General features: G+C 51.5%; 1 protein-coding gene across 1 annotated transcript; it reads left to right on the top strand.

Moving 5' to 3' along the window:
- Window positions 1-318: 318 nt before the first annotated feature.
- Window positions 319-21,444, top strand: LOC132388134 (zyxin-like; the record flags this gene model as incomplete). The annotated part of the gene is made up of 5 exons (XM_059960494.1): window positions 319-569; window positions 4,378-4,547; window positions 4,644-4,822; window positions 17,377-17,497; window positions 20,318-21,444. Coding segments are annotated over 5 exons (835 nt in total), but the record flags the coding sequence as incomplete, so codon positions are not given.
- Window positions 21,445-21,656: the final 212 nt, after the last annotated feature.

Below are 21,656 nucleotides of genomic sequence, written 5' to 3'. Positions count from 1 at the left end.
CCTCCGCACCGTCCCATCACACAATCCCGGGGTCAGACACAGGGTGAATCTCCCTCCACACCGTCCCATCACACAGTCCCAGGTTCAGACAGAGTGAATCTCCCTCCTCACCATCCCATCACACACTCCCGGGGTCAGACACAGAGTGAATCTCCCTCCACACCGTCCCATCACACACTCCCGGGGTCAGACACGGAGTGAATCTCCCTCCACACCGTCCCATCACACAGTCCCAGGTTCAGACAGAGTGAATCTCCCTCCACACCGTCCCATCACACAGTCCCAGGGTCAGACAGAGTGAATCTCCCTCCAAACCGTCCCATCACACACTCCCGGGGTCAGACACAGAGTGAATCTCCCTCCACACCGTCCCATCACACACTCCCCTTGTTACCTCACACAACTGCCTTTGTTACAGAGTGAATCTCTGTTACAGCTTGCCCGCCCGGCTGGGGAAGCGGAGAGAGCCTCCCCCCTCAGCTACAGGGACGTGCAGGAACTGGAGAATCTGGCCCAGAACCTGATTCGGGAGATGGACAAGCAGCCCGATGTGCAGACTGGGACTGGCGGTGAGTAATCCTCCCCACCCCAGCCTGAGTGAGATTCATCGAGAACCAATTGCTGATCCCTCTGTCTGATTGATCACCCGTCTGTCCCTCATTTACCTGTCTCTACCACTGCACCTGTCACACACCCACCGCTCTCTGTGTAAAACCTCTGATGCTTTCCTCTGATCTCCGAGAAATTATTCCCCTTTTCCACCCTCCCTCGGGAAAAAGTCACCTCGGACACAGATAGAGTGGATGTGGAGAGGATGTTTCCTGTAGTGGGGGAGTCTAGGACCAGAGGACACAGACAGAGTGGATGTGGAGAGGATGTTTCCTGTAGTGGGGGAGTCTAGGACCAGAGGACAGAGAGAGTGGATGTGGAGAGGATGTTTCCTGTAGTGGGGGAGTCTAGGACCAGAGGACACAGATAGAGTGGATGTGGAGAGGATGTTTCCTATAGTGGGGGAGTCTAGGACCAGAGGACACAGATAGAGTGGATGTGGAGAGGATGTTTCCTATAGTGGGGGAGTCTAGGACCAGAGGACACAGATAGAGTGGATGTGGAGAGGATGTTTCCTATAGTGGGGGAGTCTAGGACCAGAGGACACAGATAGAGTGGATGTGGAGAGGATGTTTCCTATAGTGGGGGAGTCTAGGACCAGAGGACACAGATAGAGTGGATGTGGAGAGGATGTTTCCTGTAGTGGGGGAGTCTAGGACCATAGGACACAGATAGAGTGGATGTGGAGAGGATGTTTCCTGTAGTGGGGGAGTCTAGGACCAGAGGACACAGATAGAGTGAATGTGGAGAGGATGTTTCCTATTGTGGGGAGTCTAGGACCAGAGGACACAGATAGAGTGGATGTGGAGAGGATGTTTCCTATAGTAGGGGAGTCTAGGACCAGAGGACACAGATAGAGTGGATGTGGAGAGGATGTTTCCTGTAGTGGGGGAGTCTAGGACCAGAGGACACTGATAGAGTGGATGTGGAGAGGATGTTTCCTGTAGTCGGGGAGTCTAGGACCAGAGGACACGGATAGAGTGGATGTGGAGAGGATGTTTCCTGTGGTGGGGGAGTCTAGGACCAGAGGACACAGATAGAGTGGATGTGGAGAGGATGTTTCCTGTAGTGGGGGAGTCTAGGACCATAGGACACAGATAGAGTGGATGTGGAGAGGATGTTTCCTATTGTGGGGAGTCTAGGACCAGAGGACACAGATAGAGTAGATGTGGAGAGGATGTTTCCTATCGTGGGGGAGTCTAGGACCAGAGGACACAGATAGAGTGGATGTGTAGAAGATTTTTCCCCGTAACCCTCAATCCCCCCCGACTCTGCAAAAATCTGCCCAACTTTGCCTTAAATATATTCACTGAGGCAGCCCCCTCTGCTTCACGGGGCAGAGAGTTCCACAGATTAACTGCTCTCTGGGGAAAAGCAGTTCCTCTTCATCTCCGTCCTAAATCTTCCCACCCCCGAATCTTCAGGCTGTGTCCCCTCGTTCTCGTCTCACCCAGCGGTGGAAACAGCTTTCCTGCCTCCATCTTATCCGTCCCTTTCATAATGTTGTATGTTTCTGTAAAATCCCCTCTCCTCCTCCTGCATTCCAGAGAGTACAGTCCCGGGTGACTCAATCTCTCCTCACAGTCCAACCCCCTCATCCCTGGAATCACCCTGGTGAATCTCCCCTGCACTGCCCCCAAAGTCAGTCTACCCTTCCTCGAGTAAGGAGACCGGAACTGCCCACTGTACTCCAAGGGAAGGGCATGGGCTGATACCGCTCGATAACAGAAAGGGTTGGCGATCGGTGGCGAGCGGGGGTCGGGGCGGGGTCCACGACTATTCACGATACACATTAACGATCTGGACGAGGGGCCGAGCGCGGCGTCTCGACGTTCGCCGGTGACACTAAAAGCAGATTGTGCCGGGGACGGGGAGAGTCTGCAGAGGGATAGAGATGGGTTCAGTGAGCGGGCAAGGGTCTGGCGGGTGGAGTACAACGTTGGTAAGTGAGAGGTCACCCACTTTGGGAGGGATAACAGAAGAGCAGATGATTATTTAAATGGTGAAAGATTGCCGCACGCTGTCGTGCAGGGGGACCGGGGAGCGCTTGTCCATGAATCGCAAAAGGTCGGTTTGCGGGTCCGGCGGGCTGTCGGGAAGGCAAGTGGGACGTTGGCCTTCGTTGCTGGAGGGATTGAATTCAGGAGCAGGGAGGGCACGCTGTAACTGTACAGGGTGCTGGTGAGGCCGCACCGGGAGTCCTGCGTGCAGTTCCGGTCTCCTGACTCGAGGGAGGGTAGACTGGCTTTGGGGGCAATGCAGGGGAGATTCACCAGGTTGATTCCGGGGATTGAGGGGGTTAGACTGTGAGGAGAGATCGAGTCTACCGGGACTGAACGGATCCCGACCCGGATCTGGGCCGTACCTTCCACATATCCCGACCCGTCTCTCGGGGTTTTTCCCCGCTTTTCTATTTAAATTTATGTTATATTTACTATCGATCAGTATTCCAGGGAGCGCGAAGCGCAGAAACAAAGATCACTGCGATGATTGTACGCTCCAGTATCGATTGTTTGGTGACGATAAAGTAATAACTCCCTGGAATTCAGAAGGATGAGGGGAGATCTTATCGAAACGTACGGAATTTTGAAGGGACGGATAAGATGGAGACAGGAAAGCTGTTTCCACTGGTGGGTGAGAGGAGAGCGAGGGGACACAGCCTGAAGATTCGGGGTGGGGGGGGAAGATTTAGGAAGAGTTTACAGCGTGCCCTCCCTGCTCCTGAATTCAATCCCTCCAGCAACTAAGGCCAACATCCCATTTGCCTTCCCGACAGCCCGCTGGGCCCGCAAACTGACCTTTAGCGATTCATGGACAAGCGCTCCCCGGTCCCCCTGCACGACAGCGTGCGGCAATCTTTCACCATTTAAATAATCATCTGCTCTTCCATTATCCCTTGTACGTTGTACTCCACCTGCCAGACCCTTGCCCGCTCACTGAACCCATCTCTATCCCTCTGCAGACTCTCCCCGTCCCCGGCACAATCTGCTTTTAGTGTCACCGGCGAACGTCGAGACGCCGCGCTCGGCCCCTCGTCCAGATCGTTAATGTGTATCGTGAATAGTCGTGGACCCCGCCCCGACCCCCGCTCGCCACCGATCGCCAACCCTTTCTGTTATCGAGCGGTATCAGCCCATGCCCTTCCCTTGGAGTACTGTGGGCAGTTCCGGTCTCCTTACTCGAGGGAGGGTAGACTGGCTTTGGGGGCAGTGCAGGGGAGGTTCACCAGGGTGATTCCAGGGATGAGGGGGTTGGACTGTGAGGAGAGACAGAGTCACCCGGGACTGTACTCTCTGGAATGCAGGAGGAGGAGAGGGGATCTTACAGAAACATACAACATTATGAAAGGGACGGATAAGATGGAGGCAGGAAAGTGGTTTCCACCACTGGGTGAGACGAGAACGAGGGGAGACAGCCTGAAGATTCGGGGTGGGGGGGGGGGGAAGATTTAGGACGTAGATGAGGAGGAACAGTTTTTTCCGGAGAGTGGTGAATCTGTGGAATTCCCTGCCCCGTGAAGCAGAGGGGGCTGCCTCAGTGAATATATTTAAGAAACAGACAGTTTTTTACATAGTGGGGTAATTAAGGATTACGGGGCAAAGGCAGAGAGATGGAGCTGAGTTTACGGACCAATCGGCCGTGATCTTATTGAAGGGTGGGGCAGGCTGGCCGGGCCGGACGTTGCCAAGCGACTCGGTGTGCCCCACCCCGACCCCTGACGTACCGCGGTGCGCCCCGACCTGACGGAGTGCCCCCTCTCGTCCGCAGAGCGCTGCAGCCACTGCGGGAAGGAGCTGTCGCGGGCCCAGGCGGCGGTGAAGGCGATGGGGGAGCTGTTCCACGTAGAGTGCTTCACCTGCTCCCAGTGCGGCCGCCGGCTGCAGGGACAGCAGTTCTACGAGGTGGGGGGCAGGCCCCTGTGCCAGGAATGCCACCAGGTGAGTCCCCCCCGCAGCCGTACCGCGGCGACCCGCGCCGTCCCCCCCCCCCCCCCCGCCCCACCCCGAGGCTGAGGTGTGACCGTTGTGCCGCAGGAAACCCTGGAGAAGTGCAGTGCCTGCGGGCAGCCGATCCGGGAGAAGATGCTGCGGGCCACGGGGAAGGCCTTCCACCCCGAGTGCTTCACCTGCGGGGACTGCGGCCGCAGGCTGGAGGGGCAGCCCTTCCTGGTGGACCCTGAGGGCAAGGTGTACTGTGTGGAGGATTACCACCGGTAAGGGGGAAAAGGCGGAGCGGGGGGGGGAAGACTGGACGAGAGAAGATGGGGGGCGAAGGGGAAAGAGGGAGACGGGATTGAGAAAGGGAGAGGACAGCAAGGAGTGGAGGGAGGTAGTGTCAGGAGAGAGGGGAGGGTGGAGGCATCCGTTAAGTCGCTTCAATTATCATTTCGACCATAAACTGCTGCTACAGTAAACAGTAAAAACAAAACAACGTTCCTGCTGGACCCTGGTGATACGTCAAACAACACAAATTACACTAGACTATGTGAAACGACACAAAACTACACCAGACTACGTGAAACAGCACAAAACTACACCAGACTACCCGAAACGACAGAAAACTACACCAGACTACCCGAAACGACACAAAACTACACCAGACTACGTGAAACGACACAAAACTACACCAGACTACCAGAAACGACACAAAACTACACCAGACTACCCGAAACGACACAAAACTACACCAGACTACCCGAAACGACAGAAAACTACACCAGACTACCCGAAACGACACAAAACTACATCAGACTACCCGAAACGACACAAAACTACACCAGACTACGTGAAACGACACAAAACTACACCAGACCACGTGAAACGACACAAAACTACACCAGACCACGTGAAACAACACAAAACTACACCAGACTACCCGAAACGACACAAAACAAAACTACACCAGACTACGTGAAACGACACAAAACTACACCAGACTACCCGAAACGACACAAAACTACACCAGACTACCCGAAACGACACAAAACTACACCAGACTAGGTGAAACGACACAAAACTACACCAGACTACGTGAAACGACACAAAACTACACCAGACTACGTGAAACGACACAAAACTACACCAGACTACGTGAAACGACACAAAAATACACCAGACTACCCGAAACGACACAAAACTACACCAGACTACGAGAAACGACACAAAACTACACCAGACTACGTGAAACGACACAAAACTACACCAGACTACGTGAAACGACACAAAACTACACCAGACTATGAGAAACGACACAAAACTACACCAGACTACGTGAAACGACACAAAACTACACCAGACTACCCGAAACGACACAAAACTACACCAGACTACCCGAAACGACACAAAACTACACCAGACTACCCGAAACGACACAAAACTACACCAGACTACCCGAAACGACACAAAACTACACCAGACTACCCGAAACGACACAAAACTACACCAGACTACCCGAAACGACACAAAACTACACCAGACTACCCGAAACGACACAAAACTACACCAGACTACCCGAAACGACACAAAACTACACCAGACTACCCGAAACGACACAAAACTACACCAGACTACCCGAAACGACACAAAACTACACCAGACTACCCGAAACGACACAAAACTACACCAGACTACGTGAAACGACACAAAACTACACCAGACTATGAGAAACGACACAAAACTACACCAGACTACCCGAAACGACACAAAACTACACCAGACTACGTGAAACGACACAAAACTACACCAGACTAGGTGAAACGACACAAAACTACACCAGACTACGTGAAACGTCACAAAACTACACCAGACTACGTGAAACGACACAAAACTACACCAGACTACCCGAAACGACACAAAACTACACCAGACTACCCGAAACGACACAAAACTACACTAGACTACCCGAAACGACACAAAACTACACCAGACTACGTGAAACGACACAAAACTACACCAGACTACGTGAAACGACACAAAACTACACCAGACTACGGGAAACGACACAAAACTACACCAGACTACGTGAAACGTCACAAAACTACACCAGACTATCCGAAACGACACAAAACTACACCAGACTACGTGAAACGACACAAAACTACACCAGACTACCCGAAACGACACAAAACTACACCAGACTACGCGAAACGACACAAAACTACACCAGACTACCCGAAACGACACAAAACTACACCAGACTACGTGAAACGACACAAAACTACACCAGACTACCCGAAACGACACAAAACTACACCAGACTACGAGAAACGACACAAAACTACACCAGACTACCCGAAACGACACAAAACTACACCAGACTACGTGAAACGACACAAAACTACACCAGACTAGGTGAAACGACAGAAAACTACACCAGACTACGAGAAACGACACAAAACTACACCAGACTACGTGAAACGACACAAAACTACACCAGACTACGTGAAACGACACAAAACTACACCAGACTACCTGAAACGACACAACACTACACCAGACTACGTGAAACGACACAAAACTACACCAGACTACCCGAAACGACACAAAACTACAGTAGACTACCCGAAACGACACAAAACTACACCAGACTACCCGAAACGACACAAAACTACACCAGACTACGTGAAACGACACAAAACTACACCAGACTACGTGAAACGACACAAAACTACACCAGACTACGTGAAACGACACAAAACTACACCAGACTACCCGAAACGACACAAAACTACACCAGACTACGTGAAACGACACAAAACTACACCAGTCTACCCGAAACGACACAAAACTACACCAGACTACCCGAAACGACACAAAACTACACCAGACTACCCGAAACGACACAAAACTACACCAGACTACCCGAAACGACACAAAACTACACCAGACTACCCGAAACGACACAAAACTACACCAGACTACCCGAAACGACACAAAACTACACCAGACTACCCGAAACGACACAAAACTACACCAGACTACCCGAAACGACACAAAACTACACCAGACTACCCGAAACGACACAAAACTACACCAGACTACCCGAAACGACACAAAACTACACCAGACTACCCGAAACGACACAAAACTACACCAGACTACCCGAAACGACACAAAACTACACCAGACTACGTGAAACGACACAAAACTACACCAGACTACGTGAAACGACACAAAACTACACCAGACTACCCGAAACGACACAAAACTACACCAGACTACGTGAAACGACACAAAACTACACCAGACTAGGTGAAACGACACAAAACTACACCAGACTAGGTGAAACGACACAAAACTACACCAGACTACGTGAAACGACACAAAACTACACCAGACTACGTGAAACGACACAAAACTACACCAGACTACCCGAAACGACACAAAACTACACCAGACTACGTGAAACGACACAAAACTACACCAGTCTACCCGAAACGACACAAAACTACACCAGACTACCCGAAACGACACAAAACTACACCAGACTACCCGAAACGACACAAAACTACACCAGACTACCCGAAACGACACAAAACTACACCAGACTACCCGAAACGACACAAAACTACACCAGACTACCCGAAACGACACAAAACTACACCAGACTACCCGAAACGACACAAAACTACACCAGACTATGAGAAACGACACAAAACTACACCAGACTACCCGAAACGACACAAAACTACACCAGACTACCCGAAACGACACAAAACTACACCAGACTACGTGAAACGACACAAAACTACACCAGACTACGTGAAACGTCACAAAACTACACCAGACTACCCGAAACGTCACAAAACTACACCAGACTACGTGAAACGACACAAAACTACACCAGACTACGTGAAACGACACAAAACTACACCAGACTACGAGAAACGACACAAAACTACACCAGACTACGAGAAACGACACAAAACTACACCAGACTACCCGAAACGACACAAAACTACACCAGACTACGTGAAACGACACAAAACTACACCAGACTACGTGAAACGACACAAAACTACACCAGACTACCCGAAACGACACAAAACTACACCAGACTACCCGAAACGACACAAAACTACACCAGACTACCCGAAACGACACAAAACTACACCAGACTACCCGAAACGACACAAAACTACACCAGACTACCCGAAACGACACAAAACTACACCAGACTACGTGAAACGACACAAAACTACACCAGACTATGTGAAACGACACAAAACTACACCAGACTACCCGAAACAACACAAAACTACACCAGACTATGTGAAACGACACAACACTACACCAGACTACCCGAAACGACACAAAACTACACCTGACTACGTGAAACGACACAACACTACACCAGACTACCCGAAACGACACAAAACTACACCAGACTACCCGAAACGACACAAAACTACACCAGACTACGTGAAACGACACAAAACTACACCAGACTACCCGAAACGACACAACACTACACCAGACTACGTGAAACGACACAAAACTACACCAGACTACCCGAAACGACACAAAACTACACCAGACTACCCGAAACGACACAAAACTACACCAGACTACCCGAAACGACACAAAACTACACCAGACTACGTGAAACGACACAAAACTACACCAGACGAGGTGAAACGACAGAAAACTACACCAGACTACGAGAAACGACACAAAACTACACCAGACTACGTGAAACGACACAAAACTACACCAGACTACGTGAAACGACACAAAACTACACCAGACTACCCGAAACGACACAACACTACACCAGACTACGTGAAACGACACAAAACTACACCAGACTACCCGAAACGACACAAAACTACACTAGACTACCCGAAACGACACAAAACTACACCAGACTACCCGAAACGACACAAAACTACACCAGACTAGGTGAAACGACACAAATCTACACCAGACTACGTGAAACGACACAAAACTACACCAGACTACGTGAAACGACACAAAACTACACCAGACTACCCGAAACGACACAAAACTACACCAGACTACGTGAAACGACACAAAACTACACCAGTCTACCCGAAACGACACAAAACTACACCAGACTACCCGAAACGACACAAAACTACACCAGACTACCCGAAACGACACAAAACTACACCAGACTACCCGAAACGACACAAAACTACACCAGACTACCCGAAACGACACAAAACTACACCAGACTACCCGAAACGACATAAAACTACACCAGACTACCCGAAACGACACAAAACTACACCAGACTACGTGAAACGACACAAAACTACACCAGACTACCCGAAACGACACAAAACTACACCAGACTACGTGAAACGACACAAAACTACACCAGACTACGTGAAACGTCACAAAACTACACCAGACTACCCGAAACGTCACAAAACTACACCAGACTACGTGAAACGACACAAAACTACACCAGACTACGTGAAACGACACAAAACTACACCAGACTACGAGAAACGACACAAAACTACACCAGACTACGAGAAACGACACAAAACTACACCAGACTACCCGAAACGACACAAAACTACACCAGACTACGTGAAACGACACAAAACTACACCAGACTACGTGAAACGACACAAAACTACACCAGACTACCCGAAACGACACAAAACTACACCAGACTACCCGAAACGACACAAAACTACACCAGACTACCCGAAACGACACAAAACTACACCAGACTACCCGAAACGACACAAAACTACACCAGACTACCCGAAACGACACAAAACTACACCAGACTACGTGAAACGACACAAAACTACACCAGACTACGTGAAACGACACAAAACTACACCTGACTACGTGAAACGACACAACACTACACCAGACTACCCGAAACGACACAAAACTACACCAGACTACCCGAAACGACACAAAACTACACCAGACTACGTGAAACGACACAAAACTACACCAGACTACCCGAAACGACACAACACTACACCAGACTACGTGAAACGACACAAAACTACACCAGACTACCCGAAACGACACAAAACTACACCAGACTACCCGAAACGACACAAAACTACACCAGACTACCCGAAACGACACAAAACTACACCAGACTACGTGAAACGACACAAAACTACACCAGACTAGGTGAAACGACAGAAAACTACACCAGACTACGAGAAACGACACAAAACTACACCAGACTACGTGAAACGACACAAAACTACACCAGACTACGTGAAACGACACAAAACTACACCAGACTACCCGAAACGACACAACACTACACCAGACTACGTGAAACGACACAAAACTACACCAGACTACCCGAAACGACACAAAACTACACTAGACTACCCGAAACGACACAAAACTACACCAGACTACCCGAAACGACACAAAACTACACCAGACTACGTGAAACGACACAAAACTACACCAGACTACGTGAAACGACACAAAACTACACCAGACTACGTGAAACGACACAAAACTACACCAGACTACCCGAAACGACACAAAACTACACCAGACTACGTGAAACGACACAAAACTACACCAGTCTACCCGAAACGACACAAAACTACACCAGACTACCCGAAACGACACAAAACTACACCAGACTACCCGAAACGACACAAAACTACACCAGACTACCCGAAACGACACAAAACTACACCAGACTACCCGAAACGACACAAAACTACACCAGACTACCCGAAACGACACAAAACTACACCAGACTACCCGAAACGACACAAAACTACACCAGACTACGTGAAACGACACAAAACTACACCAGACTAGGTGAAACGACACAAAACTACACCAGACTACGTGAAACGACACAAAACGACACCAGACTACGTGAAACGACACAAAACGACACCAGACTACGTGAAACGACACAAAACTACACCAGACTACCCGAAACGACACAAAACTACACCAGACTACCCGAAACGACACAAAACTACACCAGACTACGTGAAACGACACAAAACTACACCAGACCACGTGAAACGACACAAAACTACACCAGACCACGTGAAACAACACAAAACTACACCAGACTACCCGAAACGACACAAAACAAAACTACACCAGACTACGTGAAACGACACAAAACTACACCAGACTACCCGAAACGACACAAAACTACACCAGACTACCCGAAACGACACAAAACTACACCAGACTACCCGAAACGACACAAAACTACACCAGACTACGTGAAACGACACAAAACTACACCAGACTACGTGAAACGACACAAAACTACACCAGACTACCCGAAACGACACAAAACTACACCAGACTTCCCGAAACGACACAAAACTACACCAGACTACGTGAAACGACACAAAACTACACCAGACTATGAGAAACGACACAAAACTACACCAGACTACCCGAAACGACACAAAACTACACCAGACTACCCGAAACGACACAAAACTACACCAGACTACGTGAAACGACACAAAACTACACCAGACTACCCGAAACGACACAAAACTACACCAGACTATGAGAAACGACACAAAACTACACCAGACTACCCGAAACGACACAAAACTACACCAGACTACCCGAAACGACACAAAACTACACCAGACTACGTGAAACGACACAAAACTACACCAGACTACGTGAAACGACACAAAACTACACCAGACTACGTGAAACGACACAAAACTACACCAGACTACCCGAAACGACACAAAACTACACCAGACTACCCGAAACGACACAAAACTACACTAGACTACCCGAAACGACACAAAACTACACCAGACTACGTGAAACGACACAAAACTACACCAGACTACGTGAAACGACACAAAACTACACCAGACTACGGGAAACGACACAAAACTACACCAGACTACCCGAAACGACACAAAACTACACCAGACTACCCGAAACGACACAAAACTACACCAGACTACCCGAAACGACACAAAACTACACCAGACTACCCGAAACGACACAAAACTACACCAGACTACCCGAAACGACACAAAACTACACCAGACTACCCGAAACGACACAACACTACACCAGACTACGTGAAACGACACAACACTACACCAGACTACGTGAAACAACACAAAACTACACCAGACTAGGTGAAACGAAACAAAACTACACTAGACTACGTGAAACGACACAAAACTACACCAGACTACGTGAAACGACACAAAACTACACCAGACTACCCGAAACGTCAGAAAACTACACCAGACTACGTGAAACGACACAAAACGACACCAGACTACGTGAAACGACACAAAACGACACCAGACTACCCTAAACGACACAAAACTACACCAGACTACCCGAAACGACACAAAACTACACCAGACTACCCGAAACGACACAAAACTACACCAGACTAGGTGAAACGACACAAAACTACACCAGACTACATGAAACGACACAAAACTACACCAGACTACCCGAAACGACACAAAACTACACCAGACTACCCGATACGACACAAAACTACACCAGACTACCCGAAACGACACAAAACTACACCAGACTAGGTGAAACGACACAAAACTACACCAGACTACGTGAAACGACACAAAACTACACCAGACTACCCGAAACGACACAAAACTACACCAGACTACGTGAAACGACACAAAACTACACCAGACTACGTGAAACGACACAAAACTATACCAGACTATGTGAAACGACACAAAACTACACCAGACTTCCCGAAACGACACAAAACTACACCAGACTACGTGAAACGACACAAAACTACACCAGACTACCCGAAACGACACAAAAGTACACCAGACTACCCGAATCGACACAAAACTACACCAGACTACGTGAAACGACACAAAACTACACCAAACTATGAGAAACGACACAAAACTACACCAGACTACCCGAAACGACACAAAACTACACCAGACTACCCGAAACGACACAAAACTACACCAGACTACCCGAAACGTCACAAAACTACATCAGACTACCCGAAACGACACAAAACTACACCAGACTACCCGAAACGACACAAAACTACACCAGACTACGTGAAACGACACAAAACTACACCAGACTACGTGAAACGACACAAAACTACACCAGACTTCCCGAAACGACACAAAACTACACCAGACTAGGTGAAACGACACAAAACTACACCAGACTAGGTGAAACGACAGAAAACTACACCAGACTACGAGAAACGACACAAAACTACACCAGACTACGTGAAACGACACAAAACTACACCAGACTACGTGAAACGACACAAAACTACACCAGACTACGAGAAACGACACAAAACTACACCAGACTAGCCGAAACGACACAAAACTACACCAGACTACGTGAAACGACACAAAACTACACCAGACTACGTGAAACGACACAAAACTACACCAGACTACGTGAAACGACACAAAACTACACCAGACTACCCGAAACGACACAAAACTACACCAGACTACCCGAAACGACACAAAACTACACCAGACTACCCGAAACGACACAAAACTACACCAGACTACGTGAAACGACACAAAACTACACCAGACTACCCGAAACGACACAAAACTACACCAGACTACCCGAAACGACACAAAACTACACCAGACTACGTGAAACGACACAAAACTACACCAGACTACGTGAAACGACACAAAACTACACCAGACTACGTGAAACGACACAGAACTACACCAGACTACCCGAAACGACACAGAACTACACCAGACTACCCGAAACGACACAGAACTACACCAGACTACCCGAAACGACACAAAACTACACCAGACTACCCGAAACGACACAAAACTACACCAGACTACGTGAAACGACACAAAACTACACCAGACTACGTGAAACGACACAAAACTACACCAGACTACCCGAAACGACACAAAACTACACCAGACTACCCGAAACGACACAAAACTACACCAGACTACCCGAAACGACACAAAACTACACCAGACTACCCGAAACGACACAAAACTACACCAGACTACGTGAAACGACACAAAAGTACACCAGACTACCCGAAACGACACAAAACTACACCAGACTACCCGAAACGACACAAAACTACACCAGACTACGCGAAACGACACAAAACTACACCAGACTACGCGAAACGACACAAAACTACACCAGACTACGCGAAACGACACAAAACTACACCAGACTACGCGAAACGACACAAAACTACACCAGACTACCCGAAACGACACAAAACTACACCAGACTACCCGAAACGACACAAAACTACACCAGACTACGCGAAACGACACAAAACTACACCAGACTACGCGAAACGACACAAAACTACACCAGACTACGCGAAACGACACAAAACTACACCAGACTACGTGAAACGACACAAAACTACACCAGACTACCCGAAACGACACAAAACTACACCAGACTACCCGAAACGACACAAAACTACACCAGACTACGTGAAACGTCACAAAACTACACCAGACTACCCGAAACGACAGAAAACTACACCAGACTACGTGAAACGACACAAAACTACACCAGACTACCTGAAACGACACAAAACTACACCAGACTACCCGAAACGACACAAAACTACACCAGACTACGTGAAACGACACAAAACTACACCAGACTACGTGAAACGACACAAAACTACACCAGACTACGCGAAACGACACAAAACTACACCAGACTACGCGAAACGACACAAAACTACACCAGAATACCCGAAACGACACAAAACTACACCAGACTACGTGAAACGACACAACACTACACAAGACTACGTGAAACGACACAAAACTACACCAGACTACGTGAAACGACACAAAACTACACCAGACTACCCGAAACGACACAAAACTACACCAGACTACCCGAAACGACACAAAACTACACCAGACTACGTGAAACGACACAAAACTACACCAGACTACGTGAAACGACACAAAACTACACCAGACTACCCGAAACGACACAAAACTACACCAGACTACGTGAAACGACACAAAACTACACCAGACTACGTGAAACGACACAAAACTACACCAGACTACCCGAAACGACACAAAACTACACCAGACTACCCGAAACGACACAAAACTACACCAGACTACGCGAAACGACACAAAACTACACCAGACTACCCGAAACGACACAAAACTACACCAGACTACGTGAAACGACACAAAACTACACCAGACTACGTGAAACGACACAAAACTACACCAGACTACCCGAAACGACACAAAACTACACCAGACTACCCGAAACGACACAAAACTACACCAGACTACGTGAAACGACACAAAACTACACCAGACTACGTGAAACGACACAAAACTACGCCAGACTACGTGAAACGACACAAAACTACACCAGACTACGTGAAACGACACAAAACTACACCAGACTACCCGAAACGACACAAAACTACACCAGACTACGAGAAACGACACAAAACTACACCAGACTACGTGAAACGACACAAAATTACACCAGACTACGTGAAACGACACAAAACTACACCAGACTACCCGAAACGACACAAAACTACACCAGACTACGTGAAACGACACAAAACTACACCAGACTACCCGAAACGACACAAAACTACACCAGACTACGTGAAACGTCACAAAACTACACCAGACTACCCGAAACGACAGAAAACTACACCAGACTACGTGAAACGACACAAAACTACACCAGACTACCTGAAACGACACAAAACTACACCAGACTACGTGAAACGACACAAAACTACACCAGACTACCCGAAACGACACAAAACTACACCAGACTACGTGAAACGTCACAAAACTACACCAGACTACCCGAAACGACAGAAAACTACACCAGACTACGTGAAACGACACAAAACTACACCAGATTACGTGAAACGACACAAAACTACACCAGACTACCCGAAACGACAGAAAACTACACCAGACTACCTGAAACGACACAAAACTACACCAGACTACCCGAAACGACAGAAAACTACACCAGACTACGTGAAACGACACAAAACTACACCAGACTACGTGAAACGACACAAAACTACACCAGACTACGTGAAACGACAGAAAACTACACCAGACTACCTGAAACGACACAAAACTACACCAGACTACCCGAAACGACAGAAAACTACACCAGACTACGTGAAACGACACAAAACTACACCAGACTACGTGAAACGACACAAAACTACACCAGACTACGTGAAACGACACAAAGCTACACCAGACTTCAGACCTACCCGGGACCAAATTCAGTGCACAAAATTACAGTACAATTACTGATTGGAATATAATGATAAATTACATGCATGTTGAGAGAGTGTTCAATAACTATAATAATTACTGCACGGAAACAGGCCATCTCGTCCCTTCTTGTCGAAAGCAGGAATCGAGATAGAAATGAGCAAAAATTGCAAAGGGAGTGGAGATCTCTTCACTTGAGTGTGTGAGGACGGAGAGGGGGAGAGTCAGGGTAGGGTGGAGGCAAGTAGTGTCAGGAAAGAGGGGAGGCTGGAGGTGACGGTCAGGGAGGGAGGGGGGCATGAGGGAATGGAGAGTGGAGGGTGTTGGAGAAAGGGGAGAGGTTGAGGGCAGTTGGGAGTGAAGGGGAGAGAGCGAGAGGTGGCTGAGGGAAGGATGGGGGAAGGGGAAGTCAAGGAGGGAGGGACAGGGGTTCAGTGTTGAAGGTGGGGTTTTATTTCAGACGCTAACTACCTGCCTCTGTCTACCCCCCTCCCGAACAGGAGATTTGCCCCCCGCTGCAGTGTGTGCCAGCAGCCCATCATCCCCGAGGAGGGGAGGGAGGAGACGCTGAGGATCGTTGCCCTCGAGAGGAACTTTCACCTCAACTGTTACCGCTGCGAGGTGGGTCTGCCCCTCGTCCCTCCGTCCCTGGTCCGTTCTCACCCTCCGTACCACCTCCCTCGTCATTCATCTCTCTCCGCTCCTCATCCCTCGACTTCCTCCATCCCTCCTGTTCCTCGTCCCTTGCCTTCCCTCTGACCCCGGCCTCCCTCGGTCTCTCTAAGCCGAGCCTCACTGCATCCGTCATCCCCCCCCCCGGTCCCTTGTCCCTCACCTCTCTCCTTCCCTCATCATGCTCCTTCCTCCTTCCCTTGTCCCCCGCCTGTCCCTCTCCCTCGCCATTCTTCCTGTCCATCCCCTTCCCCGTCCCTCTCCTCTTCCTGTCCATCCCCTTCCCCGTCCATCCCCTTCCCCGTCCCTCTCCTCTTCCTGTCCATCCCCTTCCCCGTCCATCCCCTTTCCCGTCCCTCTCCTCTTCCTGTCCATCCCCTTCCCTGTCCATCCCCTTCCCTGTCCCTCTCCTCTTCCTGTCCATCCCCTTCCCCGTCCATCCCCTTCCCTGTCCCTCTCCTCTTCCTGTCCATCCCCTTCCCCGTCCCTCTCCTCTTCCTGTCCATCCCCTTCCCCGTCCATCCCCTTCCCTGTCCCTCTCCTCTTCCTGTCCATCCCCTTCCCTGTCCCTCTCCTCTTCCTGTCCATCCCCTTCCCCGTCCCTCTCCTCTTCCTGTCCATCCCCTTCCCCGTCCCTCTCCTCTTCCTGTCCATCCCCTTCCCCGTCCCTCTCCTCTTCCTGTCCATCCCCTTCCCCGTCCCTCTCCTCTTCCTGTCCATCCCCTTCCCCGTCCATCCCCTTCCCTGTCCCTCTCCTCTTCCTGTCCCTCTCCTCTTCCTGTCCATCCCCTTCCCCGTCCCTCTCCTCTTCCTGTCCATCCCCTTCCCCGTCCATCCCCTTCCCTGTCCCTCTCCTCTTCCTGTCCATCCCCTTCCCTGTCCCTCTCCTCTTCCTGTCCATCCCCTTCCCCGTCCATCCCCTTCCCTGTCCCTCTCCTCTTCCTGTCCATCTCCTTCCCTGTCCCTCTCCTCTTCCTGTCCATCCCCTTCCCTGTCCCTCTCCTCTTCCTGTCCATCCCCTTCCCTGTCCCTCTCCTCTTCCTGTCCATCCCCTTCCCCATCCCTCTCCTCTTCCTGTCCATCCCCTTCCCCGTCCATCCCCTTCCCTGTCCCTCTCCTCTTCCTGTCCATCCCCTTCCCTGTCCCTCTCCTCTTCCTGTCCATCCCCTTCCCCGTCCCTCTCCTCTTCCTGTCCATCCCCTTCCCTGTCCCTCTCCTCTTCCTGTCCATCCCCTTCCCCGTCCCTCTCCTCTTCCTGTCCATCCCCTTCCCCGTCCCTCGCCTCTTCCTGTCCATCCCCTTTCCCGTCCCTCTCCTCTTCCTGTCCATCCCCTTTCCCGTCCCTCTCCTCTTCCTGTCCATCCCCTTCCCTGTCCATCCCCTTCCCTGTCCCTCTCCTCTTCCTGTCCATCCCCTTCCCCGTCCCTCTCCTCTTCCTGTCCATCCCCTTCCCTGTCCATCCGCTTCCCTGTCCCTCTCCTCTTCCTGTCCATCCCCTTCCCCGTCCATCCCCTTCCCCGTCCCTCTCCTCTTCCTGTCCATCCCCTTCCCTGTCCCTCTCCTCTTCCTGTCCATCCCCTTCCCCGTCCATCCCCTTCCCCGTCCCTCTCCTCTTCCTGTCCATCCCCTTCCCCGTCCCTCTCCTCTTCCTGTCCATCCCCTTCCCCGTCCCTCTCCTCTTCCTGTCCATCCCCTTCCCCGTCCATCCCCTTCCCTGTCCCTCTCCTCTTCCTGTCCATCCCCTTCCCTGTCCCTCGCCTCTTCCTGTCCATCCCCTTCCCCGTCCATCCCCTTCCCCGTCCCTCTCCTCTTCCTGTCTATCCCCTTCCCTGTCCCTCGCCTCTTCCTGTCCATCCCCTTCCCCGTCCCTCGCCTCTTCCAGTCGTCCCCGTCTCCCCGTCCCTCGCCTCTTCCAGCCGTCCCCATCTCCCCGTCCCTCTCCTCTTCCAGCCGTCCCCGTCTCCCCGTCCCTCGCCTCTTCCAGTCGTCCCCGTCTCCCCGTCCCTCGCCTCTTCCAGTCGTCCCCGTCTCCCCGTCCCTCGCCTCTTCCAGCCGTCCTGTCTCCCCGTCCCTCGCCTCTTCCAGCCGTCCCCGTCTCCCCGTCCCTCGCCTCTTCCAGCCGTCCCCGTCTCCCCGTCCCTCGCCTCTTCCAGCCGTCCCCGTCTCCCCGTCCCTCGCCTCTTCCAGCCGTCCCCGTCTCCCCGTCCCTCGCCTCTTCCAGCCGTCCCCGTCTCCCCTGTCCCTCGCCTCTTCCAGCCGTCCCCGTCTCCCCGTCCCTCGCCTCTTCCAGCCGTCCCCGTCTCCCCGTCCCTCTCCTCTTCCAGCCGTCCCCGTCTCCCCGTCCCTCGCCTCTTCCAGCCGTCCCCGTCTCCCCTGTCCCTCGCCTCTTCCAGCCGTCCCCGTCTCCCCGTCCCTCGCCTCTTCCAGCCGTCCCCGTCTCCCCGTCCCTCGCCTCTTCCAGCCGTCCCCGTCTCCCCTGTCCCTCGCCTCTTCCAGCCGTCCCCGTCTCCCCGTCCCTCGCCTCTTCCAGTCGTCCCCGTCTCCCCGTCCCTCGCCTCTTCCAGCCGTCCCCGTCTCCCTGTCCCTCGCCTCTTCCAGCCGTCCCCGTCTCCCCCGTCCCTCGCCTTCCCCCGTACCTCGCCTTCCTCTTTCACTCAACCATTCTGCCTCCCCCTCCTTACCGAGCCTCCCTTCCCATCTTTCTGTCCCTCCGACCCTCCGCCCTTCCTCAGACAGAGCTGACCCTCTTCCCCCCTCTCTCCCCGCCAGGACTGCGGGACACAGCTGTCGACGGAGGCCGACGAGAAGGGTTGCTACCCCCTGGACGGCCACATCCTCTGCCTCGCCTGCCACACCTCCCGGGTGAAGAACACCCAGCCGTGATCCGCCGGCCCAGCGGGGGCAACGCAGGGAGGGCAGCTGGAGGGTGGTGGGGGGGGAGGATCGCAATGCTACTGAACTCCGCGCTGTCCGCGGCTCTGTGCCTGGCCCGTTCCGACACCCCCCCCCCATCCCCACCCCCATCTCCCCCCTCCCCGCCCTGTCGGCCCCTCTCCCTCCCTCTCTGTTCTCTCTGCTTTCTTCCCCATTCTCTCTCTCCTCTCCATCCCTCCCTCCCTCCCCTCTCTCTGTTACCCTCTCAATCGCTCTCCCTTCCCTCCCCTCTCTCTCCTCGATACCTCTGTCTCCCTCTCTCCTTTCTCTCTCTCCCTCCCTCTCCTTTATCTCTCTGCCTCTCTCACTCTCACCCTCTCTCCCTCTTCCCCCCTCCCTGCCCTCCACCCCGTATCCCTCTCCTTCACCCCCCGTTTCCTCTCTCTGTGGCCCATCCCCCCACTCTGTCTCCCTCTCTCCTTTCTTTATCTCTGCCTCTCCCTCTCTCCCTCTACCCCGTATCTCTCCTTCTCCACCCCTTTCCTCTCTTTACAGCCCATCCCCCACTCTCCCTTATCTCTCTGCCTCACTCTCTCTCTCTCTCTCCCTCTACCCCCCTCTCCCTGCCCTCCACCCCGTATCCCTCTCCTTCACCCCCCGTTTCCTCTCTCTGTGGCCCATCCCCCCACTCTGTCTCCCTCTCTCCTTTCTTTATCTCTGCCTCTCCCTCTCTCCCTCTACCCCGTATCTCTCCTTCTCCACCCCTTTCCTCTCTTTACAGCCCATCCCCCACTCTCCCTTATCTCTCTGCCTCACTCTCTCTCTCTCTCTCCCTCTACCCCCCTCTCCCTGCCCTCTACCCCGTATCCCTCTCCTTCTCCCCCCCCCCCGCTTTCCTCTCTCTATGGCCCATCCCCCCCTCACCCCCGACACACGGCCATTGCAGACTCACAGATGCAGATGATTGGCTTTTCTATTTGTAAGAATTCACAAAAGGATAACATTGGTTTTACGAAATTTGACAGACTTTCAGGAGTCTCCTTTCTGCACTGGGGCTCATTGGGGGGGGGGTGGAGGTCCCGCTGGGAAGGTGGAGGGGCCGGGGGGAGCGAACGGATGGGGGGGGGTGTCTTCGGGATTGGGGGAGAGGGGGCGGAGAGGGTCAACGTTGAGAGGGGAGGGGTTAAGTGTGGAGCGGGAGGGCGACATGGGAGGGGAATGATTGGAAATAGTC

This window comes from Hypanus sabinus, unplaced genomic scaffold (genome assembly GCF_030144855.1).
Source record: "Hypanus sabinus isolate sHypSab1 unplaced genomic scaffold, sHypSab1.hap1 scaffold_2669, whole genome shotgun sequence".
NCBI lineage: Eukaryota > Metazoa > Chordata > Chondrichthyes > Myliobatiformes > Dasyatidae > Hypanus > Hypanus sabinus.
The sequence above is the reverse complement of the archived record's forward strand: the minus strand, read 5'-3'. Positions and strand labels throughout refer to the sequence as shown.